A 26,864-nucleotide genomic window follows, 5' to 3' on the forward strand; every position below is an offset into this window, starting at 1 on the left:
AGTTTGCTTAATTTAAATAATGTTTTATTTAAAATAGCACAGTGTTTCTCTGATGTCCACTTTACACAGTTTTTAGTTTATCTGGCTTCTAGACAGACTCCCTGCTGCAGGGTTCACTTGCTCTCAGTAGCTCCTGGATCCCTTGTGAAGCAATCTTCCCTTTGGCCCAGAATGGAATTGCTTCAGCCCAGATCTGACCCATAATAGGATGCTGACATAATCAGCATTACTTTCTTCCTTGTTTTCTTTCCCCTAACCTCTTCCTGGAAAATTTTTGCTTTTTTAGGTGCCTTCAACAACAAAGCATTTGTGACTTTGTAATGAACCTATTCAAAGCTGCAGCCCCATAGCTGTACCTAAGGAGAATATTAGAAATAGAACAATGAGTGTGGTGTGGGCAGCCGCCAGTCTGGAGCACTTTATGGTGGCACTGATGCATGTCAGCTGACTGGCAATGCAGGCTTGTACTTAGGTTCCAGGATTCCCTGCTGTCTGCAACCATCTCCCACCTCCATTGCCTTTCTCCAATATCCAGAATGGAGCTTTGGAGAAGTGGGTTTGGGTTACTCTTCCTCCCTCTTCTCAAAGTTTATGTCAGTGACACCAGGTGTCCTTGTGCACACTGGCAAATGTTAAGCACTGTGGAATAAAAGATATAATTCTTGTCTCCTGGACAGTGTGTGACAAGAAGAATGAGGTGTGGGCTGGGATGTAGCTCAGTGGTAGAGCACTTGCCAAGCATGTGTGAGGCTCTGGGTTTGATCTCCAGCATCACACAAGAGAAGAGTGAGGTGTGGAATGCAGGGTTAGGTGGGTGGGGTGTAATTATCAAGTCAGGCTTATCCAGAGGACACCTCTGTGTTGGCAGGTTTACCCACTAGCTTTTCTTCTGCACTTTCTTGTCTCTGCATATCTTCTCAAACATTTCACTGTTTCTTCATTTGCCAAAAATGGTTTATAAGATTATTTGCCTTACCTTCCTCCTCTTTTGTGATTCTTTTTGGGGGCGGGGGAAGTTCTGTGGTTTGTGTTTATTAGGCAGGCACTCTTCCACTAGAGCCAGGCATCCATTTTTTTTTTTTTTTTAAGACAAGGTGTCTCTCTGTTGCCTGTGTTGCTTCTGAACTCTTGGGCTCAGAAGACCCTCCTGCTTCACCCTACCAAGTAACTTCTACACAACAGGACACTGCACCTTGGCTTTGTTTTTGTTATGTCCATCATAATAATTGTTTCTAGTGCAGCAACGTGAGATATTCATTTTTCATGTCAAACTTTCAAAATTCAAACTGGAGTTTGAACTCAGGGCTTCACATTTACAATGCAGGTGCTTGCAAAGCAGGTGCTCTACCACTTAAGCCACATGCCCTGTCCATTTTGCTCTGGTTATGTTGGAGATGGGGGTCTCTCAAACTGTATGCCCAGGCTGGTCTTAAATAGAGTTCCTCCCCATCTCAGCCTCTCAAGTAGCCAGGATTACAGGCATGAGCCACCAGCACCTAGCTTTGAATTCAGATTTTTAACCTCAATTTGAACTAGCCATAATTCAAATGCTTAGTAGCCACGTGGCTGTCTTATTGGATAGAGAAGACTTGGAATGAAAAAGGTAGTAGTTGAGGCTAGGCAAAAGAGTCTTGTAAGAAGTATGTGCTGGGAGTATAGCTCTTTGGTAGAGCTTATGCTTAATATGCAGGAAGAAGCCCTAGTTTCAATCCCCAGCAGACACACACTCTTATACAGATACATAGATTATAAGTGTCACTATTGTTATGATCTGTGTATATTTCATTCCTTATGTTTTCTCCCTAATACATGGAGAAGTGTTTGCAATTCCATTGTTTCTTAGCAGTGCTAGGAATCAAAGTATACTTCTGTATGCTGGTATTACCTGAAGATCAGTGCAGCTATTTTGATTTTGAGGTTCAGTGAGAGAAGAACCAGACAAGACGGGGAAATGTATTGAAATTGACAGCAAAATTTATTAGGAAAGGAATACATTTTCAAAGGACTGAAAGCCTAGTAGTTGTCTCTAGGGTGAAAATGACATTGGCCATTGCGTTTGAATATTTGTTGAGATTGCCCATGAGAAATTCCTGTCTGTAGGTCCAGTGTACAAGGTGGAAGTCACAGGTAAGCTGCAGTGTCATAAGGCATGGATAGGTTTACAAAACTGTAATACACAAATGCCTTTAGGTCCACCTGACCCCTGAGGTATTGTTTATGGGCCTGAGGCTTTGTTTTGTTGAGTAAAGATCTATTTGAATAAAGCCTGTCATTAATCTATTTTGATTTTTTTTTTTTTTGTGACCCTAGAGTTTGAACTCAGAGCCTCAAGCTTTCTAGGCAGGTACTCCTTATTCCTTACTGCTTGAGTCACTCCACCAGCCTTTTTTTTTCTTTTAAGAGATAGGGTCTCTAGAACTATTTGCCCAGAGCTGACTTCCAACCTGATCCTCCTGATCTCTGCCTCCTGAGTAGCTAGGATTAAGAGGTGAGAAACTATGTTGATTTTAATGGAGGTGGGTACCTTGTGAGTTGGGACGTTTTAATGATATTCTCTCAGGGACCTGTGATCTCTTTCTCCATTTTAGGCGCCCTTTGCATATTCCTGTCCTCATAGCGAACTGGTACCTGTTACTGGGAGGGGATTTTCCAGGAAAACCAGCTCATTTTTCTCTCCCACCTCACTCCCACTCTGCTACTCCCTGAGGGGAGTCCCATGGGGGAAGGTGAAGTTATCAGCGCAGAGCCCCTTTGGACAGCCCTTTCCTTATGCTGATTGTGGAATCTCTGGATTTTGTTTTAGGAGGAAATCACCCCCCTTCCAATTCCTTTTCATAGCTTTCATACCTTAGATGGCAGAAACAAAACTTATTTATTTTTCAATAATTATTGCAGCCAAAGCTACTATAAATCTCATATTTTCTAGGAAAATTTAAGTATTGTCTCTTTCAGTCCGGAAAACAATCATCCTGCTGCTCGTGAGTGTGAATTGTGGTGATCAACCACTGGGGCTCACCAGCTCCTGGAGCCTAGAACTGAATGTTCTGTAAATGGTTTCGGTTGATGCTGCCACTTTTCTGTGGATCTGAAAGAGTTCCCAGAGAGGCTGCCTCTTTTTATGGTGCCTGAGCGGCAACCCTATGCTACTGTTCAGAAGTCCACCTGAGGAAAGAGAGATTTAAAGTTATGTAGAGGCAACAGAGATTTCTAAGATTTTTTTTTTTTTTCTTTTTGGTAGGCTGATAAAGAAGGGTAAGAGAAACAGAAGATACAGGCCGTGGAGGAGTGTGTGTTAGCCCTTGGGACTCCAGCCAGATACTGGTGCACATAAATTGGGGGGAGACAGTGGCTTGTTACTATTCAAAACGCTGTTCACATTTAATTGTCAGCGAAAAGCATTTCATTTTCAAGGTCTAGGCCGGTGGAGGTGGGGTGGGAGAGAGCTTCAAAATTCAGTGTGTATTTCCACAGTGGCAGCAGGGAAATGTCCAGTGTCTCACCGGGTAGGCCCCTTCCCTCAGGGCGAAGGACACAGGGAGGGACGGGAGGCGGGAGGGAGAGCTGGGGGCTGCGTCACGTCACCCATGTTTTCCAGGCTGTCAGTCTCCCAGTGTCCCCAGCTTCCCAGGTAGGGACGCCCCCTCCCACGCAGCGCGGTTCCGGCGGGTGGGGAGGAGGGGCTGGGCTCCGAGCGCCGCCCCTCTACCTATCACATGGCCGGAGAGTCACAAAAACAACAGCTTTGGCCAAGACCGTGACTTCAGGAGAGGGAACCCAGGCCCTCGCCGCCAGCACCCTTCCCATGGAGGACAGTTTCCTTGAATCCTTTGGGAGGCTGAGCCTCCAGCAGCAGCGGCGGCAGCAGCAGCCGTCGCCTCGGCCACCGCCCCCGCGGGGGACCCCTCCGCGCCGCCACAGCTTTAGGAAACACCTCTACCTCCTGCGAGGCCTTCCGGGCTCGGGGAAAACCACACTGGCCAGGTAATGACAGCGGCCTGGGCGCCGGCGCGCGGGCCCGGGGCTACTGCGCGCCCGGCTGAGCGCGCCCCAGCGCGGAGCCGCTCCCGGGCGCCGCTCGCTCCCCGCCGGGCGCCCGCGCGGGAAGCCCGGGTCGCCGCGCCCCCCACCCAGCCCTCGCCCTCGGCGCCCCCGGCCGCGGGCTCCGAGAGGAGGGCGCCCGCTCGTCTTGTTTGTTTCCCGCTGCGCTTCCCCGGGAGGATGGATTTCGGCACTGCGCCTTGCGCAAGCCCCAGATGGCACCGGCCCCTTCTCCGCGGCCGTCCCGGCCTGGTGCCATTGGGCCAAGGCCGCCTTCGCCGCCCCCAGCCTCCCCATCGTCGGGTTGGGGAGGCCCGCAGGGACTCATCTTCGCGAAGCCCCGGTGGCGACTGCAGAGAAAACCGCCCGGCCGCGAGCGCGCAGGCAGCCTCCACAGTGTGTCAACAGGCGTTTATCCCACGCGAATAAACCCGGGGGCTTGCGGGCGGGGGCGGGGGCGGGAGCCGGGCGGCGGGGCCTGGCAAGGGGCTTGGGCCGGTCGTGGAAATCCGGTGCATTCGGCGGCCTGCGTTTGCTTTGGCAGCTGCGATGCGCACAGGTGCACGGGGGCGGGAGGCCGGCGGCGCCAGCACAGACCGTTATTGACTGAGCCGCCTTGGGCGCCCAAATTCGTTTACTTGCCAATTGCGTAAGCCGCTCTCCCGATACCAGGTCAGCGAGAACTGCGCGGGCTTGGTGACTGCTGCCACCCTGCTAGGCCCACTGCTCCATCCTGATCGCCCGCCACTCCCTGCCTTGCTCTTGCTGTGCCAGCATCGTCGGACCATGTCCCGTAAACCAAGCTGGTTCTCTCCTTGCCGGGGCTGATGCCTGCCTGCCCGCCTGGCTTGCACGCCACCTCTTTCTACCGTTTGCAGTAGTCCTTTAAAAACTCTGCTGTGCCTTACCTTGCAACTCCTTACCCTCAGCCCGTGCTCCTCTTCTCGGTTTCTATTTACAGCTCAGTGACTGTGCTTAGTTTTGCACATGGTTTTGTTTATCCTTCGGTGAGATTCTTGAGGGCAGGGCCTCAAGAATAGATATTCAGTAGTGGAATGGTCCCTTACCTTCAAAGAGCTTTCCATCGCACAGGACAGATAAGACTAGCCATAGGACCCTGGAAATGCTGAAGAATAAGGTGGCCTGCACTCACAGGTCAGTTCCCATGCTGCCAGGTAGTGGCCTCAGGAGGAGAGCCTGAGACCTGGAAGTGGTCGTGAGGGAACCATGACAGCCCCCTTAAGGTGCTGATCAGTTTAGGGTTCTGATTAATTTACGGACTAGAAGCCTTTAGTCTAAGAACAGTGCCACATCTGCAGTTCTAAGGGGTGGGTGACTTGTGGAAGGCTCTGGTTCCCCTTTCTGAGGTACACACTTCTTAGTAGGTCCTCTCCAGCTCGTGGGTGCTGTAGAGCATACAGCCTTCTTGGAACCCAGCAGAACTTGGTTGTGTTGTGATTCAGCCATGATAGGCACATATGTTACTTTCCAAGTATCTTCTGGTTGTCAAATTATCCTTAATTTCACTTTCACTTTGCTGGTCTGTGATCTGTCACACACTGAGTGTCAAAGAAGGAAGTAAACATTTTTGGCTAGATTTTAACCGTGATGGGAAAGGAAGTAATATGATTAGTGGAAGATTCATAGAGCTAAACATGAGGTTTTTGAACTTTGCATTCATCTGTAAAGTGAGTGGATTGGCCTGAGTGGTCTTTAAGGTCCCTCTGGCTCTAATTGTCTACACTTTTAGGATTTTAATTCCTGGTTGACATTTGGCTAAGCAGACGTGGATGAGACACTGGTTTATTAAAGAACATCTTCTCTAGGGATGACTGGAGTGAGTGCTGGCTTGGTCCTCATGAACTGGCTGGCAGCTTGGGGGAAATCACCTAGCTTCCCTGAGCCTTATGCTCTGTTTGTGTGACTAGGAGGCCGGAGGATTTATGAAAGATCCTTCTGACTCTTGCCTTCCAGCTGTCAGACAATGGCTAGGTGAGGAGCACTGACTTTGGAGTCAACTTATATCTGAACTCTGCCACTCACTAGCTATATTGCCTCAGTTTCCTCTCCTGTTCAGTGGGGATAGCTGCTCTTTCTTCCTCAGAAAGTTATGGTGAAGATTAAATGTGTGAGGAAGATTTAAGAAAACTTTAAAGTGCTGTCTCAGTATTAGTTTCTGCTAGAGTTGTTGACAAGCTTTATGGCTCCAAGTGAAGAAGGCAGCTGGCAGTGGCTTGGAGCCTTACAGTTGTGCTGGATATTGGTGCTCCTGGGGCAGAGGAGTGTTGGCATGCTTTGGGGTAGTCTGTGCATTTATATGGTCAGAGGAATAAGCAGGGTAACCGGCTACAGCTCAGCAAGGAGAGGCGCGGCAGGATGAAGTGGTGAGGAAGTCACAGGTGTGTGACCCTCAAGGAGCTGCCTTCCCCACATTTTTGGGGGGAAGGAGAAGAACGATTTGTTTTAAATACTCATGTTTAGAAAATATCAAAACTATAAGATTACCATGTATCTGTTGGATTCTGGGAAATTCACATTTGCTCTGTGTGTTTAACAGACTTTATATAATGAACATGTATTTCTTAAACCAGTTTAATAAAACATTTTTCTTTTAAAACTGGAGGAAATCAGTTTTTATAAATGTGGGTTCATCTTTTTCTGCTTAACCTATATTTCTCATTTGTTTAAAGAACTAATAAAAGTCTTTTTTGAAATTAGGATATGTCTTGTCTTTCAAATCAATGTTAGATTTCTATACTTTTCACCTGTGTTTCATGAGTTGACATGGCTGGGATGTGGGAAACAGCTACTTAAATTATTTGGATTTATTTAAAGCTAGTTGGGTTTTAGCTGATTTAGAAAATTTTAAGCACATCAGAGTACTAAAAAATTTGTGTTCTCCTTAATCTGTTTTAGCACCTCTATTTTATTTAGACATTGTTTTAAAAATAGGTTGTCATTGATTTATAAGTTCTACCTCCAGGAATTCATCCTAAGGAAATAATTGGATAAGTGTGAAGATAGGGAAAAACCCGAGACAACTTAAATATTCAAAAATAGAGGAGTGGCTTATAAGTAATGCAGTCATGGAAAAATAGATGTCTATTTGACCTGTAGCTATATTTTTCCCTCCTTTAAATTAAAAAGCCTTACACACACACACACACACACACACACACACCATTTTCTGCTCAAAGAAAGAGGTCTTTAGGTAGTGGGATTATATGCCTCCCCCAATTTATTTTCCAGTTTTCTACAACAAATATATATTACTTGGTAACTTTTAAAAGGTGAAAATTATGACTCATGTATAAAATTTAATGATTTGGCTAAATTAAGATTGTATGACAGAGCTTACATAACTAACTAAATAATGTTATTTTCTCTAGGAAAGGCTCTCCTATGTTCATTCTCAGTGGGACATATACTGGGAAACTTATCTGTGAGGAGATGGATTTTTAATGACAATAAATTTTATTAATTTTATTAATTAGCATATGAACTCACATTGGTCACTTGATTTCTTCAACACCTCTGATTCTTCATTAGAATAGAGATATTTTATTAGTATGTTTGTATTATAAGGATTTTAGATACTATGGTAAACACAAGTCCTATTGATATGTGTTCATTAAGCACTGTGCAATGTGTGTACCACACATCTGCCAACTATTGCTGGTTATTCGTCACTAATCAACAGTAACAACGTTCACCGAGTACTTACAAGACTATCAGCACTTGCTTAGTGAGGCATATACCAAACCAGGGGAAAGAACATCATACCCTACTGTGGGTAAGGGTGGGGGAGTAGCATCTTGCATGTTGATGGTGTTCAAGGCCAAGCAAATCACTGAGAAGGGTTCAAGCCGATTAGGGAGACAGTGTGTTCCTGTGGTTCTTGCCTTGGCCTTGAAGAGGGGAGGCGATGGAGGTAGGAAGGAGCTATGTTTTCTACTGGGCTTGACTGAGGGGGGAGCTTCATAGCAGTGAGTGGACTGGCTAGGTAAACCTAGGGACAGATCATGGAGAGAATTAAGAGCTGGACAGAGGAGTAGAGAGCAATAGAATTCCAATCCCAAGACACTTCACTCTCAGCTTGTGGTCTAACAAACTTACCTGGAACTGCACCTGTCCTTTCTTCCTGCCTCAGCAAAAGATCTGTGGCCAAGCTCAGTGCTTTCCAATGTGTGTCCAAATGTATCCCTGTTTTGGCTATTTTTTACCCTTTGAAGGTGTACAATTCAGTGGTGGTCCATTCATGATGTTGTGTAGCCATCACTGCTCTGTATTTCAAACTGATTTTTTTAATCACCCAAAATACAAATACTTTGTTTCCCCTTCACCCCTGACAACCTGCAAAGCTCCTTGCTGTCTCTAATATGCCTACCCTCAGTGCTTCATGTAAGTTGATTATACACTATTTGTCCTTTTGTGTCTGGCTTATTTCACTTTCACTTAGCATAATGTTTTCAAGATTCATCCATGTTGTAGCATGTGTGAGAACATCATTGTTTTTATGTCTGAATAAAATACTCCACTGTATGGGTATAACACTAAAATGTCCTTTGAAACGGCAATAGTAGAAGGTAGGCTTTTTTTTTTTTTTCTGGTGATACTGGGGTTTGAACTCAGGGCCTCATGCTTGCTAGGCAGGTGCTCTACCACTTGAGCCATTCTACCAGCCCCCTTTTTTTTTTTTTATAACCTTGCTTGAAAAATCAAAAGTTACCTCATGTCAGTTTCCACATATCAGTCAAAGCCAAGTCCAGCAAGCAGGCTCTAGAACACCTTGTGTCCTCTGCGATGTTCTCTTTCCTTTTAGAACCATCACAAGTGACTTGTAAGACAGATTCAGTGAGGCGCAAATGAAACTTCCTGACAGCTGCCTTGTCTCCTTGTTCACATCTCTGATAACATGGAGTTCCCCATCAAGAGAAACAGTTTTCCTTGTTTTTTGATAACAGAGCTTTTTCGGGAGATGGAAGGACGCTTTTCTAATATGTGATGATAAACAGATGGGGAGAAAAGAGTACTCACAAATAAACAGTGGAATATGGGAAGCAATGAGAATGGAGGACCAGTTAGTTTAGCTAAATGGTGCGTAGCTCAACTCCAAAGCACGTGCCACCTCATACTAGTGCTCCTCACCAGCAGGTCTGCACCATGTGTTTCTGTTTATGAGGCCAGGGCTTTCATTAATAAAAGCAAGATCAAAATATAAAGTATGCAGTATTCTGGTCTTTGAATAGCACCAGCATAGCAGCCAGGTGATGAAAACCTCAGGTCTTTAGTCGTTTTGGTCTCCTTGGAAAACAATTACTAGCTTTTCTCTATTTTCCTGAGGTGAGTCCTTAGTCTCCTCACTCCTGAGAGCCCATGCAGTAGCTCTGTCTGAGGTTGGAATGACTGACAACTATAAGTGCTGCACATTTTACAAAGAGCAGGAATATACCGGGTAGCCCATGCTTGTAATCAATCACCTATGGAAAGGCTGTGTCAGGGAAGGTTGCCCAGCCATAGGACGCTCACCATCACCATGTTCCTGGAGCTGTGGGGACAATGGAAGAGGACCCTGCTGAACTGGGGCTCTAGAGTTTTGAAGGTACGGACGGTGATTTGAGAGGAAGTAGAAGAGGATGAAGAAAAGAAAGGGGAAGAGGATTGTCTCAGAAGTGTAAGAAGCTCCCATAGAATTCATTTAGCTTCAGCCTAAGACACGAAGCTCTAGGCGATTGAACTTGATCAAGGTCCTAGGGCTCTTGCTCCTAATTTCCAATGTAGAGCTTTGTGTTCTGTATCAAAAGAAGAGGCTAGTGGGAGTGACCTGGTGAAAGGTTCTTTTTGATCTGTCGTGTAATGGGAAAAGGATTTAAAGACCCTGTTAAGGGGACTTAGTTAACTTGGGTCGAATTTATTATTGCTTATTAATGGGTTTCTCCTAATTTAAAAAAAAATCACCGAGAAATTTATCTTTGTTAATGTGTTACCATTGGGGGCAATGGATGGAGATGAGATTTAGATTTTTAAGTAAGTATTTATATTTACCCTGATTATGGTACATTAGAGAGAGATGTCAACTCCTAACTCCCAAGTGTCTAAATCTGCTCACATGATAGGATATTTGTTACTTGACTGAGTTCCTTCTTGGCATTTCAATGAAATTTTTTCTATATAATGGTACCTTTCTAGGGCCATTTAGACTGTAGACAAACCCTATAAGAGATTATTTTTATCACATTTATCAAGTTATTTAAGAATATCTGGGCTCTATGGGATTGAAGAAATAGTATGATAAAGAACATTAGTCTAATTTCTAATTGTTCCTTCATAAGGCTCTCTATCGGATCATGTATATGGCTTGGGGCGAAGGCTATCTTTTTATCAAGGTAAGAATCTGGGAAAGGGGAAGGAAGGTGTGGAAAAGGAAGAGCTAGTACACTTTACACACCCTCATTGGATATTCGCAATAACCCCATGATATGCCAGAGGTCATTTTTATTTTATAGATGAGGACCTTAAGATTAGGGCATCAAAAATCAAAATTTGATTCTTCTTTTTTTTTTTTTTTTTGGTGGCACTGGGGTTTGAGTTCAGGGCCTCATCTTGCTGGGCAGACGCTCTACCACTTGAGCCACTTCGCCAGCCCCACAATTTGATTCTAAGACAGGTGTTTTGTAATCTGCAAAGTGTCTTACCTTACCAGGGTTGTTCATGGACAAATTTTCTTCCACCCCCTTTTCTCTGTTATCAGAGTGCCCTGTTGAAGTATAATTGTTGAGCAATTACACTTTTCCCTCATATTTTAAGGACGTAATGAAGAGTTTCTAGAGGGGCTTTCTTTGTTATCTAAAGTATCTCTGTTTTCTTAGAGCTACAGAGCTCACCTAAAGTACTGCCTCTCCAGCATTCTTTGCCCTGTACCTTGACTCTCTTTTCTACATATGCTTTTTTTATTAGAATGTAAATTTTATGAGATAACTTATAAGTTTTTTGAGATCAGGAACCTTATTGTGTCCACTTCCTTAAAAAAAAAGCCTGGCACATCATAGGTATGCACTAAGTATTTGCTGAATGGATGTTAATAAAAGGCAATGCCAGGAGCTTCCTAAGAGGTACAAGCTGAGAAGTCCGCATGGTTCCCGGGTAAAGAACCAAACCAACCAGGAGGTTATTCACATAAACAGAATCAATGAGGTGAATAGGGTTTTTTTGTTTTTTTTTTAATGGATCCACTCACCCCAGAATTAAATTCATTGAACAGAAAATGATTCCTACTTTTATGTGTGAATATGATTAATGGGCCAGCTCCTTCATCTGATAGTTATACTAAAAGGGATCAAAAATTAGGATCAAAGATGCTGCTTTCCCTGAAACAACAGTTAAAAGACAGCCCAAAGTGACCATTTTCTTGGGTGGCTACTCTTCTGTTATCTGTAACTGGCTTATGACATTTTGGGAAAGAGGACTAAAAAAAAAGTGTATGAAGGAGGTGTGCCTGATTCCTTCTCCAATTCCAGGCATGGCTGAATTAGCCAACAAAGCACACACACAAGAAAACCTATACCAATGATAGATTTGGCTAGATTTCTGCTAGACAGAGTGAAGTGGGACTGCATGACACATGACAATGAAGGCTACCTGTGAGTGAGGGGTACCATGGGGTAGGCCAGGAACTCCTCACGAGAGCCCTTGGTCTTTGTGGCTTGATAGCACACATGGGGCTGGCTCTCCAAGCACAGGGCTCACTCCTGGTATAGTGATTGGCAATACCACAAAGGTCCAGCCATTATCAGGCCTCAGGAAACACTGCCCGCAGGGTCTGCAGCCATGGTTCTCCTTTCTTTAAGGCTACTGAGTTTCCTTCCTCCCAGGTGTAAGTTCTGGAGAATTCCATTAGCATCCAGAGGAAGTACTAGGATCCAAAACAAACTCTCTCTCCCAGGGTCTTTAGGGGGTGAATCTGAGATTTGTTTAAAATTCTTATTATACATAAATGAGAGGTTATTCTCACACAGTTTGGGACCCCATAAAAAGTGTGCATGTTTGTGGCCAGAGAGCATTCTATTCAAGAGTCATTTCTACATTCACCATGTATTTTCTATCTCCCATGTGCCTGGCATTCTAACAGGTGCTTAGAGCAGAACAGGGATGAGAGAAAACCTCTGCCTTCTGAACATTAGCCTATCAGAAAAACCTTTCTAAAGGAAAGAAGGCAATTTTAGAGAGCATCTGCTCTGCTGTCCCAAAAATCAAAGGCTGCCCTAGCCGCAGCACCTGAGGAGTGACCCAGGACCACCCATGTGTGCACAAGTGTTCTTTGGAACTTGTTCATGACAGGAAAAATGGCACACAACCTATGTATCACTAGAGAAGTATAAATACTTGTGGTTTCTTTTATCACACTCAAACTAGTGGTTAGCATGCAGTGTGGTGATCGAGCTGTGTCACTCACTAGTCTGTAACATGGGGATTAGCAGCCGTGCTTATCTCCCAGGTCTATTTGAACATTATCTGAGAAATGTACAGCTATTAGAATGGCTTGGCACACAATAAGCACTTAATAATGGAGTACTATGTAGCAGTTAAAAGGAATGGACAGTCTGTATGTCAACATGAGTAGATATGTAAAATATGTAACACTCCTTTCATTTGCCATGCAACAATATTTATTGAGTGTCTACTGTGTTCCAGGCAGTGTTCTAGGTACTTGGGAATCATCAATGAACAAAACAAAGATCCTGCCCATGTGGACCTTATGTGCAGAGGTAGGGAAATGGATGTAAAATGTAAGGAAATTATGTTATGGTAGACAGCAATAAATGCTGTGGGAAGGGGAAGCACACTAAAGGAGTCAGCAAAACAAGTCTGAGAAAATGCTACCCATTAGCAGCTCCAGGTGGTGGGTGTCCAGGTGTTTGTTATATTATTGTTCTGCTTTTCTCCCATATTACATATTTTATCTATATTGAAATATTCCTCGCTGATACAAAAGATAAAAAAATGATGAGGACTCTGAACTATGAAGCGAGTTAACTAAGAATCAAATTTAAAAGGAGCTAGATGCTGGTGGCTCACCTCTGTAATCCTGGCTGCTTGGGAGGTTGAGATCAGGAGGATCACAATTCCTGGCCTGGCAAAAAGCAAGAACCTATCTCAAAAATAACCAGAACAGTCAGGTGCTGATGGCTCAAACCTGTAATCCTAGCTACTCAGGAGGCAGAGATCAGGAGGACCGAGGCTTGAAGCTAGCCCGGGCAAATAGTTCCATGAGCCCCCATCTCAAAAAAACTTCACAAAAAAGGGCTGGTGGAGTGGTTCAAGGTGTAGGCCCTGAGTTCAAGCCCCAGTACCACACACACACAAAAAAAAAACCCCACAATAGAATAGTCAAATGGTAGAGCACCTGCCTAGCAAGGGTGAGGCCCTGAGTTCAAACTCTAGTTCTGCCAAAAAAAAAAAAGTATACATATGAAAAAAAGAAAATGAAAATATGTTTCACACATCAAGCTTAGTGGAACAAAATAAAAAGTCCAGTAACAAACCTAATTGTATGTAGTCATTTAGTATATAATAACTATTTCAAAACAATGGAGAATTGATGACTTATTCAGTCACTTGTTTGGGGATAAGCAGGCAACCATGTGGGAAAAAAAAATCAAGTTAGATCTTTATCTAAGGCTACATATCAAAGTAAAATTTTAGATGGGTTGAGGAGGAAAACATAATAAATCATAAATTTACATAATCTTAGGGTGAGAAAGATGTCTAAATGTACTATCAAAGGCATAAATTCAAAAGTAAAAGATGAATATATATGACTAGGTAATATTTGAAAATATTTAGACTTTCCTGAGGGAGTGGCTCAAGTGGTAGAGCACTTGCCTAGCAAGCACAAGGCCCTGAGTTCAAACCTCAGTAGCACTTAAAAAAAGAGAAAGATTTAGACTTTGTTAGAGATTAGTATGAACAAAATTTAAAAGCAATTGATGTATGCAATAAGAAATTGAAATTCAGTAAGATAGCTGGAGCCAGATGCTTCTGGTTCATACCTGTAATCCTAATTACTCAGGAGGCAGAGATCAGGAGGATCACAGTTCGAAGCTAACCAGGGCAAATAGTGCATGAGACCCGATCTGGAAAATACCCAACCAAAAAAAAAAGGCTAGTGGAGTGGCTCAAGTGATAGAGTATCTGCCCAGTAGGTCTGAAGCCCTGAGTTCAAACCCCAGTACTGCCAAGAAAAAAGATAGGTGGCTATAATGGCACATGCCTGCAATCCCAACCCTTGGGATGCTAAGGCAAGAGGATTGTGAGTTCCTGGCCAGCTAGGACTACATAATAAGACCCTGTCTCAAAAAAAAAAAAAAGTCAAAGAAGAATTATTTTATGAGATGGGAAGTAATTTGTTGTGAAAAAGGATCTGGTGGATTGGTGGTATGGCTCAAGTGGTAAGGTGCCTGCTTTGCAAGCACAAGGCCTTGAGTTCAAACCCCAGTTCCACCAAAAAAAAAAAAGAAAAGAAAAAGAATTTGGTGAAAACTTAGTATGCTATACATTATATTTCTGCTTTTATATAACAAGTGATAAAATAGAAATTTTGAAGAGAAGACCAAAAAGGTAATTATTTTTAGATGAAAGAATATAGGAACCTTCCCTTTTTTTGTACTTTGGTGTTTAAAAAATTTCTGCATTGAATATGTATTTCTTTGCTAACTAGAAATGAAACCAGTGTCTTTGAAGTTTGCATAGAGAAAGACACAGGAACCAGCTTGAAGGGTACTGTTGGCCAAGTCTGGGACAATGTGAGCATTGTAAAGAATAATGGTGGAAAGGATCCTAAAAGGGGGAAGGGGAAAGAAAGCTCTTATACTTCCACCTAGGAAATATAGAAGGAATTGCAGAGTTGGAAAAAATCAATGTTCTGTGATTCCCAGTATAATAGTGGATTGGAGCAGGGCTCAGAGCAACAGTAAGAGGTGGGGAGGAAAAGGCAGTTAGGGAACAGGATACTTACCTGGCTAATGTCCCACCCACATAGTACTAAATGTTACAAAGAAGCCACCACCATGTTCATGGAAAAGGTGCCTTTAACCACGTGACCCAACTTAGCATGATGGGGTGAATTTTCAGGTGCCACCAGAAACACCCAGATATCACCTCCATACTTCCCTTCCAAAAATGTTTAACCTGGACCTAGATCCTTGGAACTAAGAAACCACAGACAAACAAGCTAATCTGGACTTCTCACAAAGGGAATCCCAAAAGGTCATGAGGACAGTTTTAGATTGAAAAAAACTAACAAGACAAAATAAGCAAAGTTAGTATTTGAAACAAGTAGATATTTTGGGACCATCATGGGAATTTTAAAAATTTTATATAAGATATTACGAATTAAACTAAGTTTTTAGATGTGGTAATGGTGTGATTATGTAGGAGAATATTCTTATTATTAGGAGATATTTGACAAAGAATTAGGAGTAAAGTGCTGTGGTATCTACTATTTGTTTTCATACAGTTCACCAAAACTATGTGGAGACAAAATAAATGAGGCAAAATATTAACATTCCAGTAAGCAGTGTTCAGTGTACTATTTTTCTTCATTTGTAAAGGTTTGAACATTTTCTAATTAAAAAGGTTGTGGGGATAAAAGTTCAGATGGAAATTAGGAGGGGGAAAACTGTAGAATAAGTGAATTTATGGAGAGTGGCAACCAAATGCAACATGTGGCTCTTGTTTTGCTCCTGATTCAAACAAAGCAGCTGTAGGTAAATGTTAGTGAGAAGACCAGGGAGATGTGAGCACTGAGGGAGATGTGACCAGATAAAATGTGAAGTAGATGGAACAAGATTGGCCGCATGATAACTGCAGAAGCTCAATCATGATACATGGCCTGTCCTGTGCTGTTCACCATTTTGCCTGTTTGAAAAGTTCCATAGTAAAATGTTAGTGATAACAAGTTAAGGTACATAGCAATGCTGAACCTTCTCAATGAGCAAAGGACTTGACAGAACAGATATCTAAATATCTCTATGGTTCTTGACTATTAACGAGTTACGTAAGAATGTTAAGTTGTGAAATCTCGATTGGTGCCTGAGTTTCTCATAGTAGTGATTTTAAATGAATGTGGGGGGATGTGGGGGAGGTGAAGGCCATGTGGAAGTAATTCTCTTTCTATTTTTTCCCTTTTATTTTCATTCTCTCAATTTGCCTAATGCATGAGGCTCCTGACCACCATAAAGCAAGCTAGCGCTGGGGCTTTATCCTCATCTTCTGAAGCTGATGGAATGGTATTTATTGCTTCCACTTAAGTTTAAGAATCTCGAAATTGTCTATTTAATCACGTCTGCATTTAGCTAGTGGGGTTTTTATTGTCCTGCATTTTCAAGATGCTACTAAGGCTATTGGTGCTAAATTTAACATTTAGGTGAAGATAAAAAAAAGTTTTTTAAGGGATGGTCATTCAGGAACATCACACAGATCAAAAACTGAAAAAACAAATCAACAAAGAGGCACAAAGGTGAAAAGCAATCATAGTCTTGCCTGTTTGTTAGCAGGACTCTGGATCCCACAGTCAGACATGTCTTAGGAAATGTGAGATGCTGATCTTGCCTACAGTGGTCCTGAACAAGTTAACTCTTACTCAAAGTAAAATTCTGCAATCAAAAAGAGCATCAGTTTTCTGTTTTGTTTTTGTTTTCGAGAAATGAATAGGAGTCAAAACAAAATGTGAGCCAGGCACCGGTGGCTCACATCTATAATCCTAGCTACTCAGAAGACAGAGATCAGGAGGATTGCAGTTCAAAGCCAGCCTGGGCAAATAGTTTGCAAGACTCTATCTCGAAAAAAACCCATCACAAAAAAGGGCTGGTGGAGTGGCTGAAGGTGTAGGCCCTGAGTTCAAACTCTGGTACCACAAAAAAAAAAAAAAGTGAATTGGACACCCTTGCCTTAAAATCTTTTTAAAGAAAACATTAGGCAGTATACACTTCTTGTAAATAGTAAAAACCATGAAGAGGAAAATAGGACTAGATAAGGATATGTATATGAAAAGAAAAAATTCAACTGTGAACATGTGATAAACTTACTAGGAAAGCAAATGGTTTAGAAGGGGTATCAAACCTCCAACCAGAGAGAAAAATAAATCTTGGAACCCTTTTTCATAGTTGCTTAGTGCATGTAAGATAAGGGAAATAAATTATACACTGTTATTTCCTCTCTGAACATAGCTTTCATTAGACTAAATAATACTGATGAAAATAATTTAAAAACCTTACAGTGCTCACAAATGTAAAATATACATACTTAAAAAAACAATAAAATACATATATGAAAATGCATCTAGTGCTACCTTCAGATTTTTTTCAAGGTATCTTTATAATCAGTGTATTAGAGGTTAAGGTTTGGACTTTTGATTTGGCCTTCTCAGTCTGAGTAGCTTTGAAGTCAAACAGGCATTTATTATGGAAACTATATTGGTTTCAACCAGTCCTCTTTCTACTTCTTCCTTCTTTCATATCACTTTTTATATTCGTGGTTGATTTAAAGCTGCCACATTTTCTTTGCTCCCCATTCCATCAAGAAGTGGAAGCTATTTTTCTGCTCCTTCAATGCAGGCCGGCAAAGTGACTTGCTTTGGCCATCAGCACGTGATGGAAACCTAGCAGGTCCGCTCATGCCCACTTGCAATACTATGGTCTGCGAATGGGCCTGCAGAAGCCAGGTGGTGCGAGAGCCAGTGCCAGCCAGCCCAGCAGAGGCATGGACCAGGCCTGCCTAGGCCCTTCTGCCTCCTCCTATTGTCAGACACCTGCAGTTGCATGGGTGACTCCAGACAAGACCAGCTCGACTGCCCAGCCCAAATTATTGACCCCAAAATGCGTTCATTTCCTCTTCCACTACATGAGGATAATAATGAAAATTACTTTTATCATTTGTTTTTAACTTTAAATACTCAACATTTCTTTGATAATCTTTACTCCTCTGACAAATTCCTATGGTTTGTGGACCTTACATTTACCTGATCATTCTCCCCTGGACTTCTTCCAGCTTGCCAAATTTCTCTTTCAATTTGTGTCGCTCAGAATTGAAACCAGAGTTTCACAGATAATTTGCCACTTTTAACCCTTAGTGCCTCTGTTTTTTATTTTTTTCCCTGAAGTCATTCAGGTTTTTTGTTTGTTTTGTCTTTTAACAGTGCTGGGGATTTAACCCAGGATCTTGGGAATACTAGGCACAGGATCTACCACTGAGCAATATGCCCAGTCCTTTACTTTTCAGCCCTAAAGCATTCCTTAACCTCTCCCACAGAGGCAAAACTTTCTCCATCTCTCAAGTCCAAGTCAAATGTGTCCTTTGCAATGCTTTCCTTTTCAGAACTTATTTCTCTTAGGGGTTCTATGGGACAGCTTTTCCCGAGGTGTGTCAGACCTGGCTTCTTGACCAAGCTATGAATTCTTGAAAGCAGCTAATTTAATTTTGTGCCTTAACACTTCACATATCATTTGGCACATGTTAGTGCTCAATAAATGTTCAATAGGTTCTCTAATTAATAGTCTTACAGTATTAAATATATTATCTTATGGCCTACATTTTCTCACAAGGCTACTAAGAGAGATGTCAGATTGTTGGGTTTTTTTTCTTTTTTTGGTACTGAGGCTTGAACTCAGGGCCTTCACCTTGAGGCACTCCACAAGAGTTTTTCAAGATAGGGTCTTGTGAACTGTTTGCCTGGGCTGACTTCGAACTATTTTCCTCCTGATCTCTGCTTCCTGAGTAGATAGTATTACAGGCATGAGCCACTGGCATCCTGCCAATTGTTGTTTAAATCAAGATCTTATGTCCATTGAATTTCCCATTGTACCACCAGAACCTATTAACAAAAAAAATGTATTTGGTTTGGAATTACTTTTCAGTTCTCCTTTTCCTTCTGTAATGCCTTCTGCCTCTTCTTTGGCAGAGATGCTTATTTATTTCCTGTCTCTGGAATGTATTCACTTTTTTTTTTTTTCAGTGCTGGGGTTTGAACTCAGGGCCTCACACTTGCTAGGCAGATTCTCTCCCACTTGAGCCACTCTGCCAACCCTATTCACTCACATTTGAAAGTCAGGCATTGCTTTTTGCCTTTTAACTCTCCCATCCACTGAAGTACATAAAAGATGACTTCACTTACACTTCCGTGTATTTTACTACTATGACACGTCAGCAGTCTGGGTTGGGTAAAATTAGCCTCATTATCACCACTAACAAGATAACAGTACTTTACATTTGTAAAGTGCCTTACCATTTTTAAAGTGTTTTCCCATACCTTAACTCATATGAGTTCCTACCAGAAGCTCTGTTAATAGGTAGGGATTATTGCCATATTTTACAGGTGGATAGGGGAAGAGTCAAGAATTGAACCTCACTTAGCTGCTTACTGTTTGCCATCCATGTTCTTGCTGGATTATGATCATTCTCACTGGAGGAAAAATAGAAGAGTTGAATAGTTCGGCTTGCTGTTTGTGTTTCCTGCCCTTATCATTCTCCAGGTTTTTTTCCTCTAACTTGTAAACATTTTATTCTGAGCATGGCATGTGGCCATAGATTTTCTGCTGGCCAGCTGAATCTGTGACAGTGCTGCAGCACATGGGTTGTCAGGTGCTGCACTAGGTATTTCCCACATCACCAGATCATCAGCATCGACTTTTACAAGGAAAGGAGGCTCAATGACCACCCCAGTCATGACAGGCCATCATTATCACCTTCTGTCAAAAAAAAAAAAAAAATTTAAGGATTCCGAGTGGAAACATCTCCTTAAAGTTATTTTGCACAAAAAAAAAAAAAAGTTATTTTGCACAGAACTTAAAAACCCTGTATCTGTTTTGCTACATGATGGTTTTTCATTTTATTTTCATATTTAGACCCAGAGTGGTAGAAAATAGGAAGGCACGGGGATATTGGGTTCATCTCCTCCTTCTCTTGTACTTTTTTCGCATTTGGTTTAGGTGTTGTTAAAATGCAAGGATGTTACCTAGTAGGGTAGTGCACATACATCACTTTTATCTACATTTCACACCTCAGCAAGAACTAGTTTCTCAGATGGGTCCTTACAGAGAACAGAGCTCCGAGGAAATGGGACCCAGGACAGGTAAGAGTTTAGGGGCCAAGGGAAGGGCTGCAGCATGGGGTGTGGCACCCACAGGGAGGTCTGGGAGGGCTCTGGCGCCTTGGAGAATAATGGTCTTTGGGTCTGGTGTCCAGCAGGAAAGACAGTCACCACACACTCCACTTAGCCTCAGTTTCATCTTCAGTTAAGTCCTGGTTGGTGCAGGAGGTAGTGTCTGACCACAGACCTTAGTTTCAAGGGTTGGCAACACACAGGTTGCCTCTCAGCCCTCTTCTGGGGAGTAATGCCTTCCAAAGATAACTTTTAAGTTGAAGTTCAATAACTCAAAACTCAAACTGCCGAATGTTAGAGGTGGAAGGAAATAATTTCTACCATCACTATGCAGGTAATAAAAAATCCCTCTTTTCATTTCTCCACTTTGCAGAAAATTGCAACATGACTTCCCCAGGGCCCTGATTTTCAGCACGGATGATTTTTTCTTCAGGGAAGATGGTGCCTATGAGTTCAACCCTGACTTCTTGGAGGAAGCTCATGAATGGAACCAAAAAAGAGGTGATGAATTCCTTTCCAAACTCCCGGGAAACCCTGTTGTGCACATAGATGGTAGCTGCTTTCAGAATGAATAAGTTTTATGGAAGGAGCTTCATCAAAAGTGCTGCCATTTTCTTCCCCAAGCAGAAAGCTAGAGCATAACCTCTTTAGATTCTAGGAAAAAGAAAATTACTGATAATGGGTTCTGAAATATATGGCATTGAATTGTGTAATGAGGACATCCTGTAACAAAAATGACAAAAATATGGGTAAGACTCACCCTCCTCTGGTTGTTGCATGTTGATGTTCACTGTTATATAACATTGTGTTGCAGCAAGAAAAGCAATGAGGAATGGCATATCCCCCATTATTATTGATAATACCAACCTGCACGCCTGGGAAATGAAGCCCTATGCAGTCATGGTAGGAAGAAGTATCATTCTGAATTTTCAGTTATGGACATTTTGTGAGAAAGTTGCAATATTTGTTCTTTCCTTTTTCTGATCTTCCGTGCTTTCGTTATTTTCTAACCTTAGTTCTTGCAGGGAGCAGGTAAAGAAGTTTTAGAGTCTGTCTGCTGTTCAGTGAAATTTGTTGAAATGCTAATCTCACTGCAGGGTAAAATTTCAAAATTTTTCTTGGAAAATAATCCTTGGTCTGAATTCTTGATAGTTTTTCACTCTTGTTCATTTTCCATACCGAGGAGCACCCTCTGAAACTTGGACTAGATGACACACTACTAGCAGGGCAACTGGTTACATAAGACTGACCTGCCCTTGACAGGCCAGGGTTTCAGTATTGTGTACTATTGCTGCCTGGGAGTTCCAGGGCAACAGAATTTTTTAGTCTTTAAAAACAAAACTAGGATTAACATTGTAACCCTACCAAGGCAGTAGAATACAAATATAAATATATACGTCTCAGCTATCCATCTGATCTCTTTTCAGACATGCTTTTGTCTCTTATGCTAATAAATTTTCATTTCTCTACTGGGTATAAAAAGGGGAAAAGATCCACAGACATAAAGGGTGGGGCAGGAAGGAAACAGCTGAGTATTCTACTTGTGTCACACATAACCCTCACTTGCAATTGTGAAGTGTCTTTTACACTGGGCTCAAGACCTTCTGTTTTTAGGCTTCTTTTTACATTTTGGCCCATACAGCATACCTAATAGGTATGCTTTTCCCTGATGATACTTTTGTCAGCTCTACTTAGGGACCAAACTGGAAGTTGGATAAATATAAGAAGGAGCATCATCGCTGGGCACTGGTGGCTCACGCCTGTAATCCTAGCTACAGGGAGGCTGAGATTGGGAGAATAGCAGTTTGAGGCAAGCTGGGCAAATAATTCATGAGACCCCATCTCCACAATAACCAGAGCAAAATGGACTGGAGGCGTGGCTCAAGAGGTGGAGTGCCTGCTCAGCAAGTGCAAAGTCCTGAGTTCAAAACCCAGTCCCACCAAAAAAAAAAAAAAGCACTAGCTTTTGTGAGTATTTCAGTTCATGATTGAGAAGCCACTTGGGTGAGAAATGAACAGGGCCATGAAGAGTTGAACAAATACAGGCAGAACTCAAAACCAAGTTAGGGATTAACCAAGAGTGGCTTCCAGGAAGTCATTTTACTCATTTTCTGGATATATGCAATTTTGTATGGCCACCCACAATTATTAATTAGACTCAAATATTAGATATTTTCAAGGTATGATAGTTGAATCCTTAGAGGTGTCCATCCAAAGTGTGGACAGGGAATCTTTTTAAAAAATTAAGTGTATGCCTTAATTGACGAATAATAACTATATGTATTTATGGAGTACAGCGAGATGTTTTGGCACATGTATTCAGTGTGCAGTGATCACTCAGGATATTCAGGTTACATTTATCATTACTTTGTGATATAAACATTCAAAATCCTGTCTACCACATGTTTTGATTTATGTGACACATACTAATTATCATCACACTTCTGTGTAATAGTACAGAATTTATTCATCCCTCTCTCTGCTTATGAGGAAATCTTTGTACTTAACTCTTTTCATTCTGTGATTTATAATAGAATAAACAATATTGTCAACAGAAAGTTCAGTTTGAGATAAATAAATAATTTACGAATACAAATAATATTTGAATCTTTATGTGGGAACTGTACTATAATGGTTTTCTGTACTCAAGGAAATGAGGCACAGTGCCTCAGGCCAAATTACTGCATAGCAGCAGAGGGAGCTACTTGTGGAGGGAAGAGTACATAAAACCTGTGGAAATTACTTTTACTCTAAAGGCTGTTTCTGTGGTACTCTTCTAAATCAAGGCAGAAGAACAGTACAAGGCATTTGACAGAAGAAAATCTGGCTCTGAAAATTCACCTTGTTCATTGTTTACACCTGTGTCTGGGACTTTGCAAGCTAGTTCAGTGGATTTTTTTTTTTTTTGAAAGTACTGGGGTTTGAACTCAGGGCCTTTTGCTTGCTAGGCAGGCACTCTGCCACTTGAGCCTTGCCTGCAACGTACAGTGATCTCTTTTTAAAGATGGTCAATTTGTATATACTAAATAAAACTGATGAAAATGTACCGTTGGGAACCATAATATAATCTAAGAGTAGCTAAGTATAGGAATGAGCCAATTGCATAGATAAATTAAGGCACTGGACTATTGATAAAACTAAAGGAATTTTAGAAAAGATTTGTAGCAAATGTTAAATGGCAGCATAAACAGTCCCAAACATACATACTATGTTCAATGTTTTATGTACTTTTGAAAAATCAGGCACTTGAAAATAACTATGAAGTTATATTCCGAGAACCTGACACTCGCTGGAAATTCAACGTTCAAGAGTTAGCAAGGTACTTCTTTGTTTTTCTAGTTCCTCATTATGTATCCTGCTATTTTCAGGTATTTCAGACCGAGCAAAAGAATCTTTTCAGGCTGGAAATGGACTGGTAGTTTTCAGGCCAGAAATGGTAATTCTTGGAAATTGATAACTTTGGAATTATTAATGTGAAGACTTTAGTTTTGGTTCAGTTTTCTAATATAATGCTAAATGCTAAATCCTGGCTTGGACTTGGTCCTTTCAAAGGACACATTTAACATTCCATTAAATTGCTTCTTCATTAATGAACATTTGAAAGCTCTTTCCTCTGCATGGAACTGCACATATCAATGGTGTTTTTGCCTTTGGATCTTTAGCTGTTGAACAGTATGTTGTTCATTTACAGTTTAGATGCTGCTTCTAACTTATAAAGCAATAAATGTCCAAATAATACTAACCTGATTTTGAGTGCATGAGTTCTGACATTCACGCTGTATAATGTCAATATCAATGACTTAAAGCAACCAGTGAGATCAGATTTTGCTTTTTTTAGGATTGAGTCTAGTTCATCTTATGGTTGCGAGCAGATAGTGTTTCCATAGTGAGTCTGTTGATCACCTCCATTGGGATTGCTCTACAATTGTAATCTTTGGTAATTACATTTCTAACTATATCCCCAGTTGATACTTGTGCCTGCTAGAATTTAAGATTATTTTAATAGCAGCACTTAGCAGTATCGGGGACTGATTGACCTAAACCAATGAAAAATCTATTAATATCATTAACAAGCTAATATATGATTTTAAAAGAATGTCCTGTCCTGGTGTTCTTTCATGTCTTGAAGCACATCATTGAGATCACCAGAAACAAAGCATTTCTGAAGCTAGCCTTAGGCTAGATTTAGGGATGTGCAGGGCAGCATGAAGGACAGTAGAGCCTGCAGGGTAACTGAATAGCAAGTTGTGTCCTGAGGGTAGAGAGCATTATCCGTGCAAAACAGGACTTGTAAAAAATGCAAGCAACTCATTTTGATAGCCTGCCTTAACTAAATGTTTGCATTTCTTTTCCATATAGAAGAAACATTCATGGAGTCCCAAGAGAAAAAATACACCGAATGAAAGAACGGTATGAACATGATGTTACCTTTCACAGTGTACTTCATGCAGAAAAGCCAAGCAGAATGAACAGAAACCAGGACAGGAATAATGCATCACCCTCCAATGGTATGGGATACTGGAATACCTACGCAGAGTTTCCAAACCGGAGGGCTCATGGCGGCTTTGCAAATGAGAGCTCCTTTAACAGAAGGGGTGGTTGTCACCATGGCTATTAGAAGCCTATCGTACAACCATTCAGAATTTTCCTAAATAAGTTTTTACTTCCATTTTTGGTATTTATTTTTTGTTCAGTTTCAGTCAGAGCTCTAATTCCAGTGTAAATAGTCGAACCCAAAGTTTCTGAGCAGAGGTCGTCATATTATCTTCAACAAGCATTGTTAAAGTGCGCCCATATGCATGGTGTGCTGGGGACTCTGCAGATTGCATTAAAGTGTCTTCTCTGTTGGGAGAGAATTAATTTGGAACTGAAATCCAAGAACATAATCAGTTAGCCACATAGGCTCGTAAATGAAACAGCGTTCTTATACATAAGCTGTAGTAACACTGCCTCTGAAGTAATCCATTAAGTTTTTCAGGAAATTCATCTTCACCAGGGAAGCTGGAGAGATTGGAGAGTCAGGAAATGTTGTAATCTATCCAAAACTGTGAGTTGTGTGACTAATGATACTGATTTTCCTTTAAAACTAATACATCCGGGAATAATGTCCTTCAAAGTGGACACTTTTAAGAAGTTATTCCTTTATTTTAATGATGTATAATTGTTAAAAACGTCAAATCCTTAATAACTACACAAGCTGCTAAGGAAAATCAGTGTCATTATTTAAATTCACACTTTATGTTTAACTAAAAGGATCAAACTTAACTTTTGGTCATCATTTAATAGTGTAAATAATATAAACCTGCCTCCGTAAGAACACCAGTTTTTAAGGGAAATAATTAAATGATTCCTAAAGTTATGCCTATAAACATATTTAATTAGTTGGCAAACCAAATGTTTTGGAGTGCAAGGAATTAAGCAGTCCAGGATACAGATCATCGTTGGCATGTAGCACCATGTCACTGAGGGGCGCGCAGTGCTGATGTTTTATGTGGCATTGGATAGCAAAGCTCTGTCACCATTCTGACATGTCCCTCATATTAATACTGAATTTACAAATCCAAATTAAATTCCAGTAGGTTCAGATTGGGTTAATTTGCTTTAAGACAATGGTAAGCAAGACCATGTAGATTGTATGCTCTGTTCTTGGCCAACAGCTTCTTTCTAATGTTCGTGAAATATTATTTTAAGTGTCTTATATAATGGTGCTTTTATGGTTATTAAAATTGTATATGGTGTTGCATTTAATGGGTTTGTCATTGAATTTTTTTTGGCTCAACAATAAAAATAGATTTGAAGGAATTCAATCAAAATTATAACCATGTTTTCTATGTCATAAGCTTATTAGTCATTATTAATAAATAGAGGTATTTAAAGACAAAAGCAACCTTATATTTTATTGCTTCTATAAACCTGTGCACATTAGAAATGTTATCTTTCCTGAACATTTCACTGTCTAACACTGTTGAAATCTACTCAAGCAGGGCATGGTGGCTCATGCCTATAATCTCAGTATCTTCGGAGGTGAGAAGGGTCACAGTTCAGGGTCAGACAAGGCAAAAAATTAGAGAGATCCTGTCTCAACAAATAATCTGGGCATGTGCCTGTCATAGCAGCTACGTGGGAGGTGTAGGTAGGAGGACAGTCATCTGAGACTGCTCCCAAGCAAAAACCCAGACCCTATCTGAAAAATAATAGCAAGAACAACAACAACAAAAAGGCTGGTGGGCATGAAGTGCTTGCCTAGTAAGTGTATGGCCCTGAGTTCAAACTCTAGTACTGCCCCCCCAATTTATTTAACATCTTAGTGACTAACTATGAGCAATACATATGTAATTTTTTCTTAGGATTCTTAAAAATTGGCATCTCCTTTGAACAGCAAAGCTTGGCTGACAAAAATTAGTAAATTTGAATCAATCTAACAATAAAACAATTATTGTTTTACTAATTTCCACATGTTTAAGGGTAACAGAATGATCCTGTAACAATAATCCACTTACTACTACTTTCTGGCGCAGGCAATCCTGGGTGTCTTAGTCAACATGCCTACTGCAGAACCACCTCAGTATGGATGGCTTGACTCCTTTAGGTTAGGGAGGGGAGAACTGTCATAGTCCAAACTGTAAATTACCTTCCTTTTGAAAGAAAAATGATCTTTTCTGTCAAGGTA

The 26,864-nt window shown here is 41.3% G+C and overlaps 2 protein-coding genes and 1 non-coding gene across 6 annotated transcripts in view; all 3 read left to right on the forward strand.

The window, feature by feature from the left end:
* N4bp2l2 (NEDD4 binding protein 2 like 2) overlaps positions 1 to 20,695 on the forward strand; it is a 113,749-nt gene extending 93,054 nt beyond the window's left edge. Inside the window, exon 11 of the transcript XR_012436263.1 lies at positions 20,568 to 20,695. The gene's annotated coding sequence lies outside the window, so the exon portion shown is untranslated. The remainder of the gene's footprint in view (positions 1 to 20,567) is intronic.
* On the forward strand, positions 1,683 to 26,077 carry N4bp2l1 (NEDD4 binding protein 2 like 1). 4 transcript variants are annotated; one of them, XM_074043582.1, is made up of 7 exons: positions 1,684 to 3,981; positions 10,371 to 10,424; positions 12,730 to 12,802; positions 20,566 to 20,695; positions 21,009 to 21,097; positions 23,437 to 23,513; positions 24,554 to 26,077. In XM_074043582.1, exons 1-7 carry the CDS (start codon positions 3,485 to 3,487, stop codon positions 24,810 to 24,812), a joined length of 1,179 nt encoding a protein of 392 aa, XP_073899683.1. In that variant the 5' UTR covers positions 1,684 to 3,484; the 3' UTR covers positions 24,813 to 26,077. The 4 variants fall into 4 exon arrangements, with proteins under 4 accessions (XP_073899681.1, XP_073899682.1, XP_073899683.1 ...); XM_020176843.2 differs by lacking the exons at positions 10,371 to 10,424; positions 12,730 to 12,802 and having other exon boundaries at positions 1,703 to 3,981; positions 20,568 to 20,695; XM_074043580.1 differs by lacking the exons at positions 10,371 to 10,424; positions 12,730 to 12,802; positions 23,437 to 23,513 and having other exon boundaries at positions 1,683 to 3,981; positions 20,568 to 20,695; positions 24,554 to 24,744.
* Positions 11,377 to 11,506, forward strand: LOC141413192 (small nucleolar RNA SNORA16B/SNORA16A family). The gene has a single exon (XR_012438001.1). It is a non-coding gene; the product is annotated as a small nucleolar RNA SNORA16B/SNORA16A family (small nucleolar RNA).
* Positions 26,078 to 26,864: the final 787 nt, after the last annotated feature.

The sequence above is a fragment of the Castor canadensis genome, chromosome 10 (genome assembly GCF_047511655.1).
Source record: "Castor canadensis chromosome 10, mCasCan1.hap1v2, whole genome shotgun sequence".
Classification (NCBI taxonomy): Eukaryota; Metazoa; Chordata; class Mammalia; order Rodentia; family Castoridae; genus Castor; species Castor canadensis.

Excerpts from the sequence above, each read along its gene's own strand:
- N4bp2l1 (XM_074043582.1), top strand. The coding sequence starts at position 3,485 with ATGTCCAGTGTCTCACCGGGTAGGCCCCTTCCCTCAGGGCGAAGGACA. Across the intron at positions 10,425-12,729 it reads AAGGCTATCTTTTTATCAAG|GCAGTGTTCTAGGTACTTGG; the intron begins GTAAGAATCTGG and ends ACTGTGTTCCAG. Across the intron at positions 12,803-20,565 it reads ATGTGGACCTTATGTGCAGA|AGAAAATTGCAACATGACTT; the intron begins GGTAGGGAAATG and ends TCTCCACTTTGC.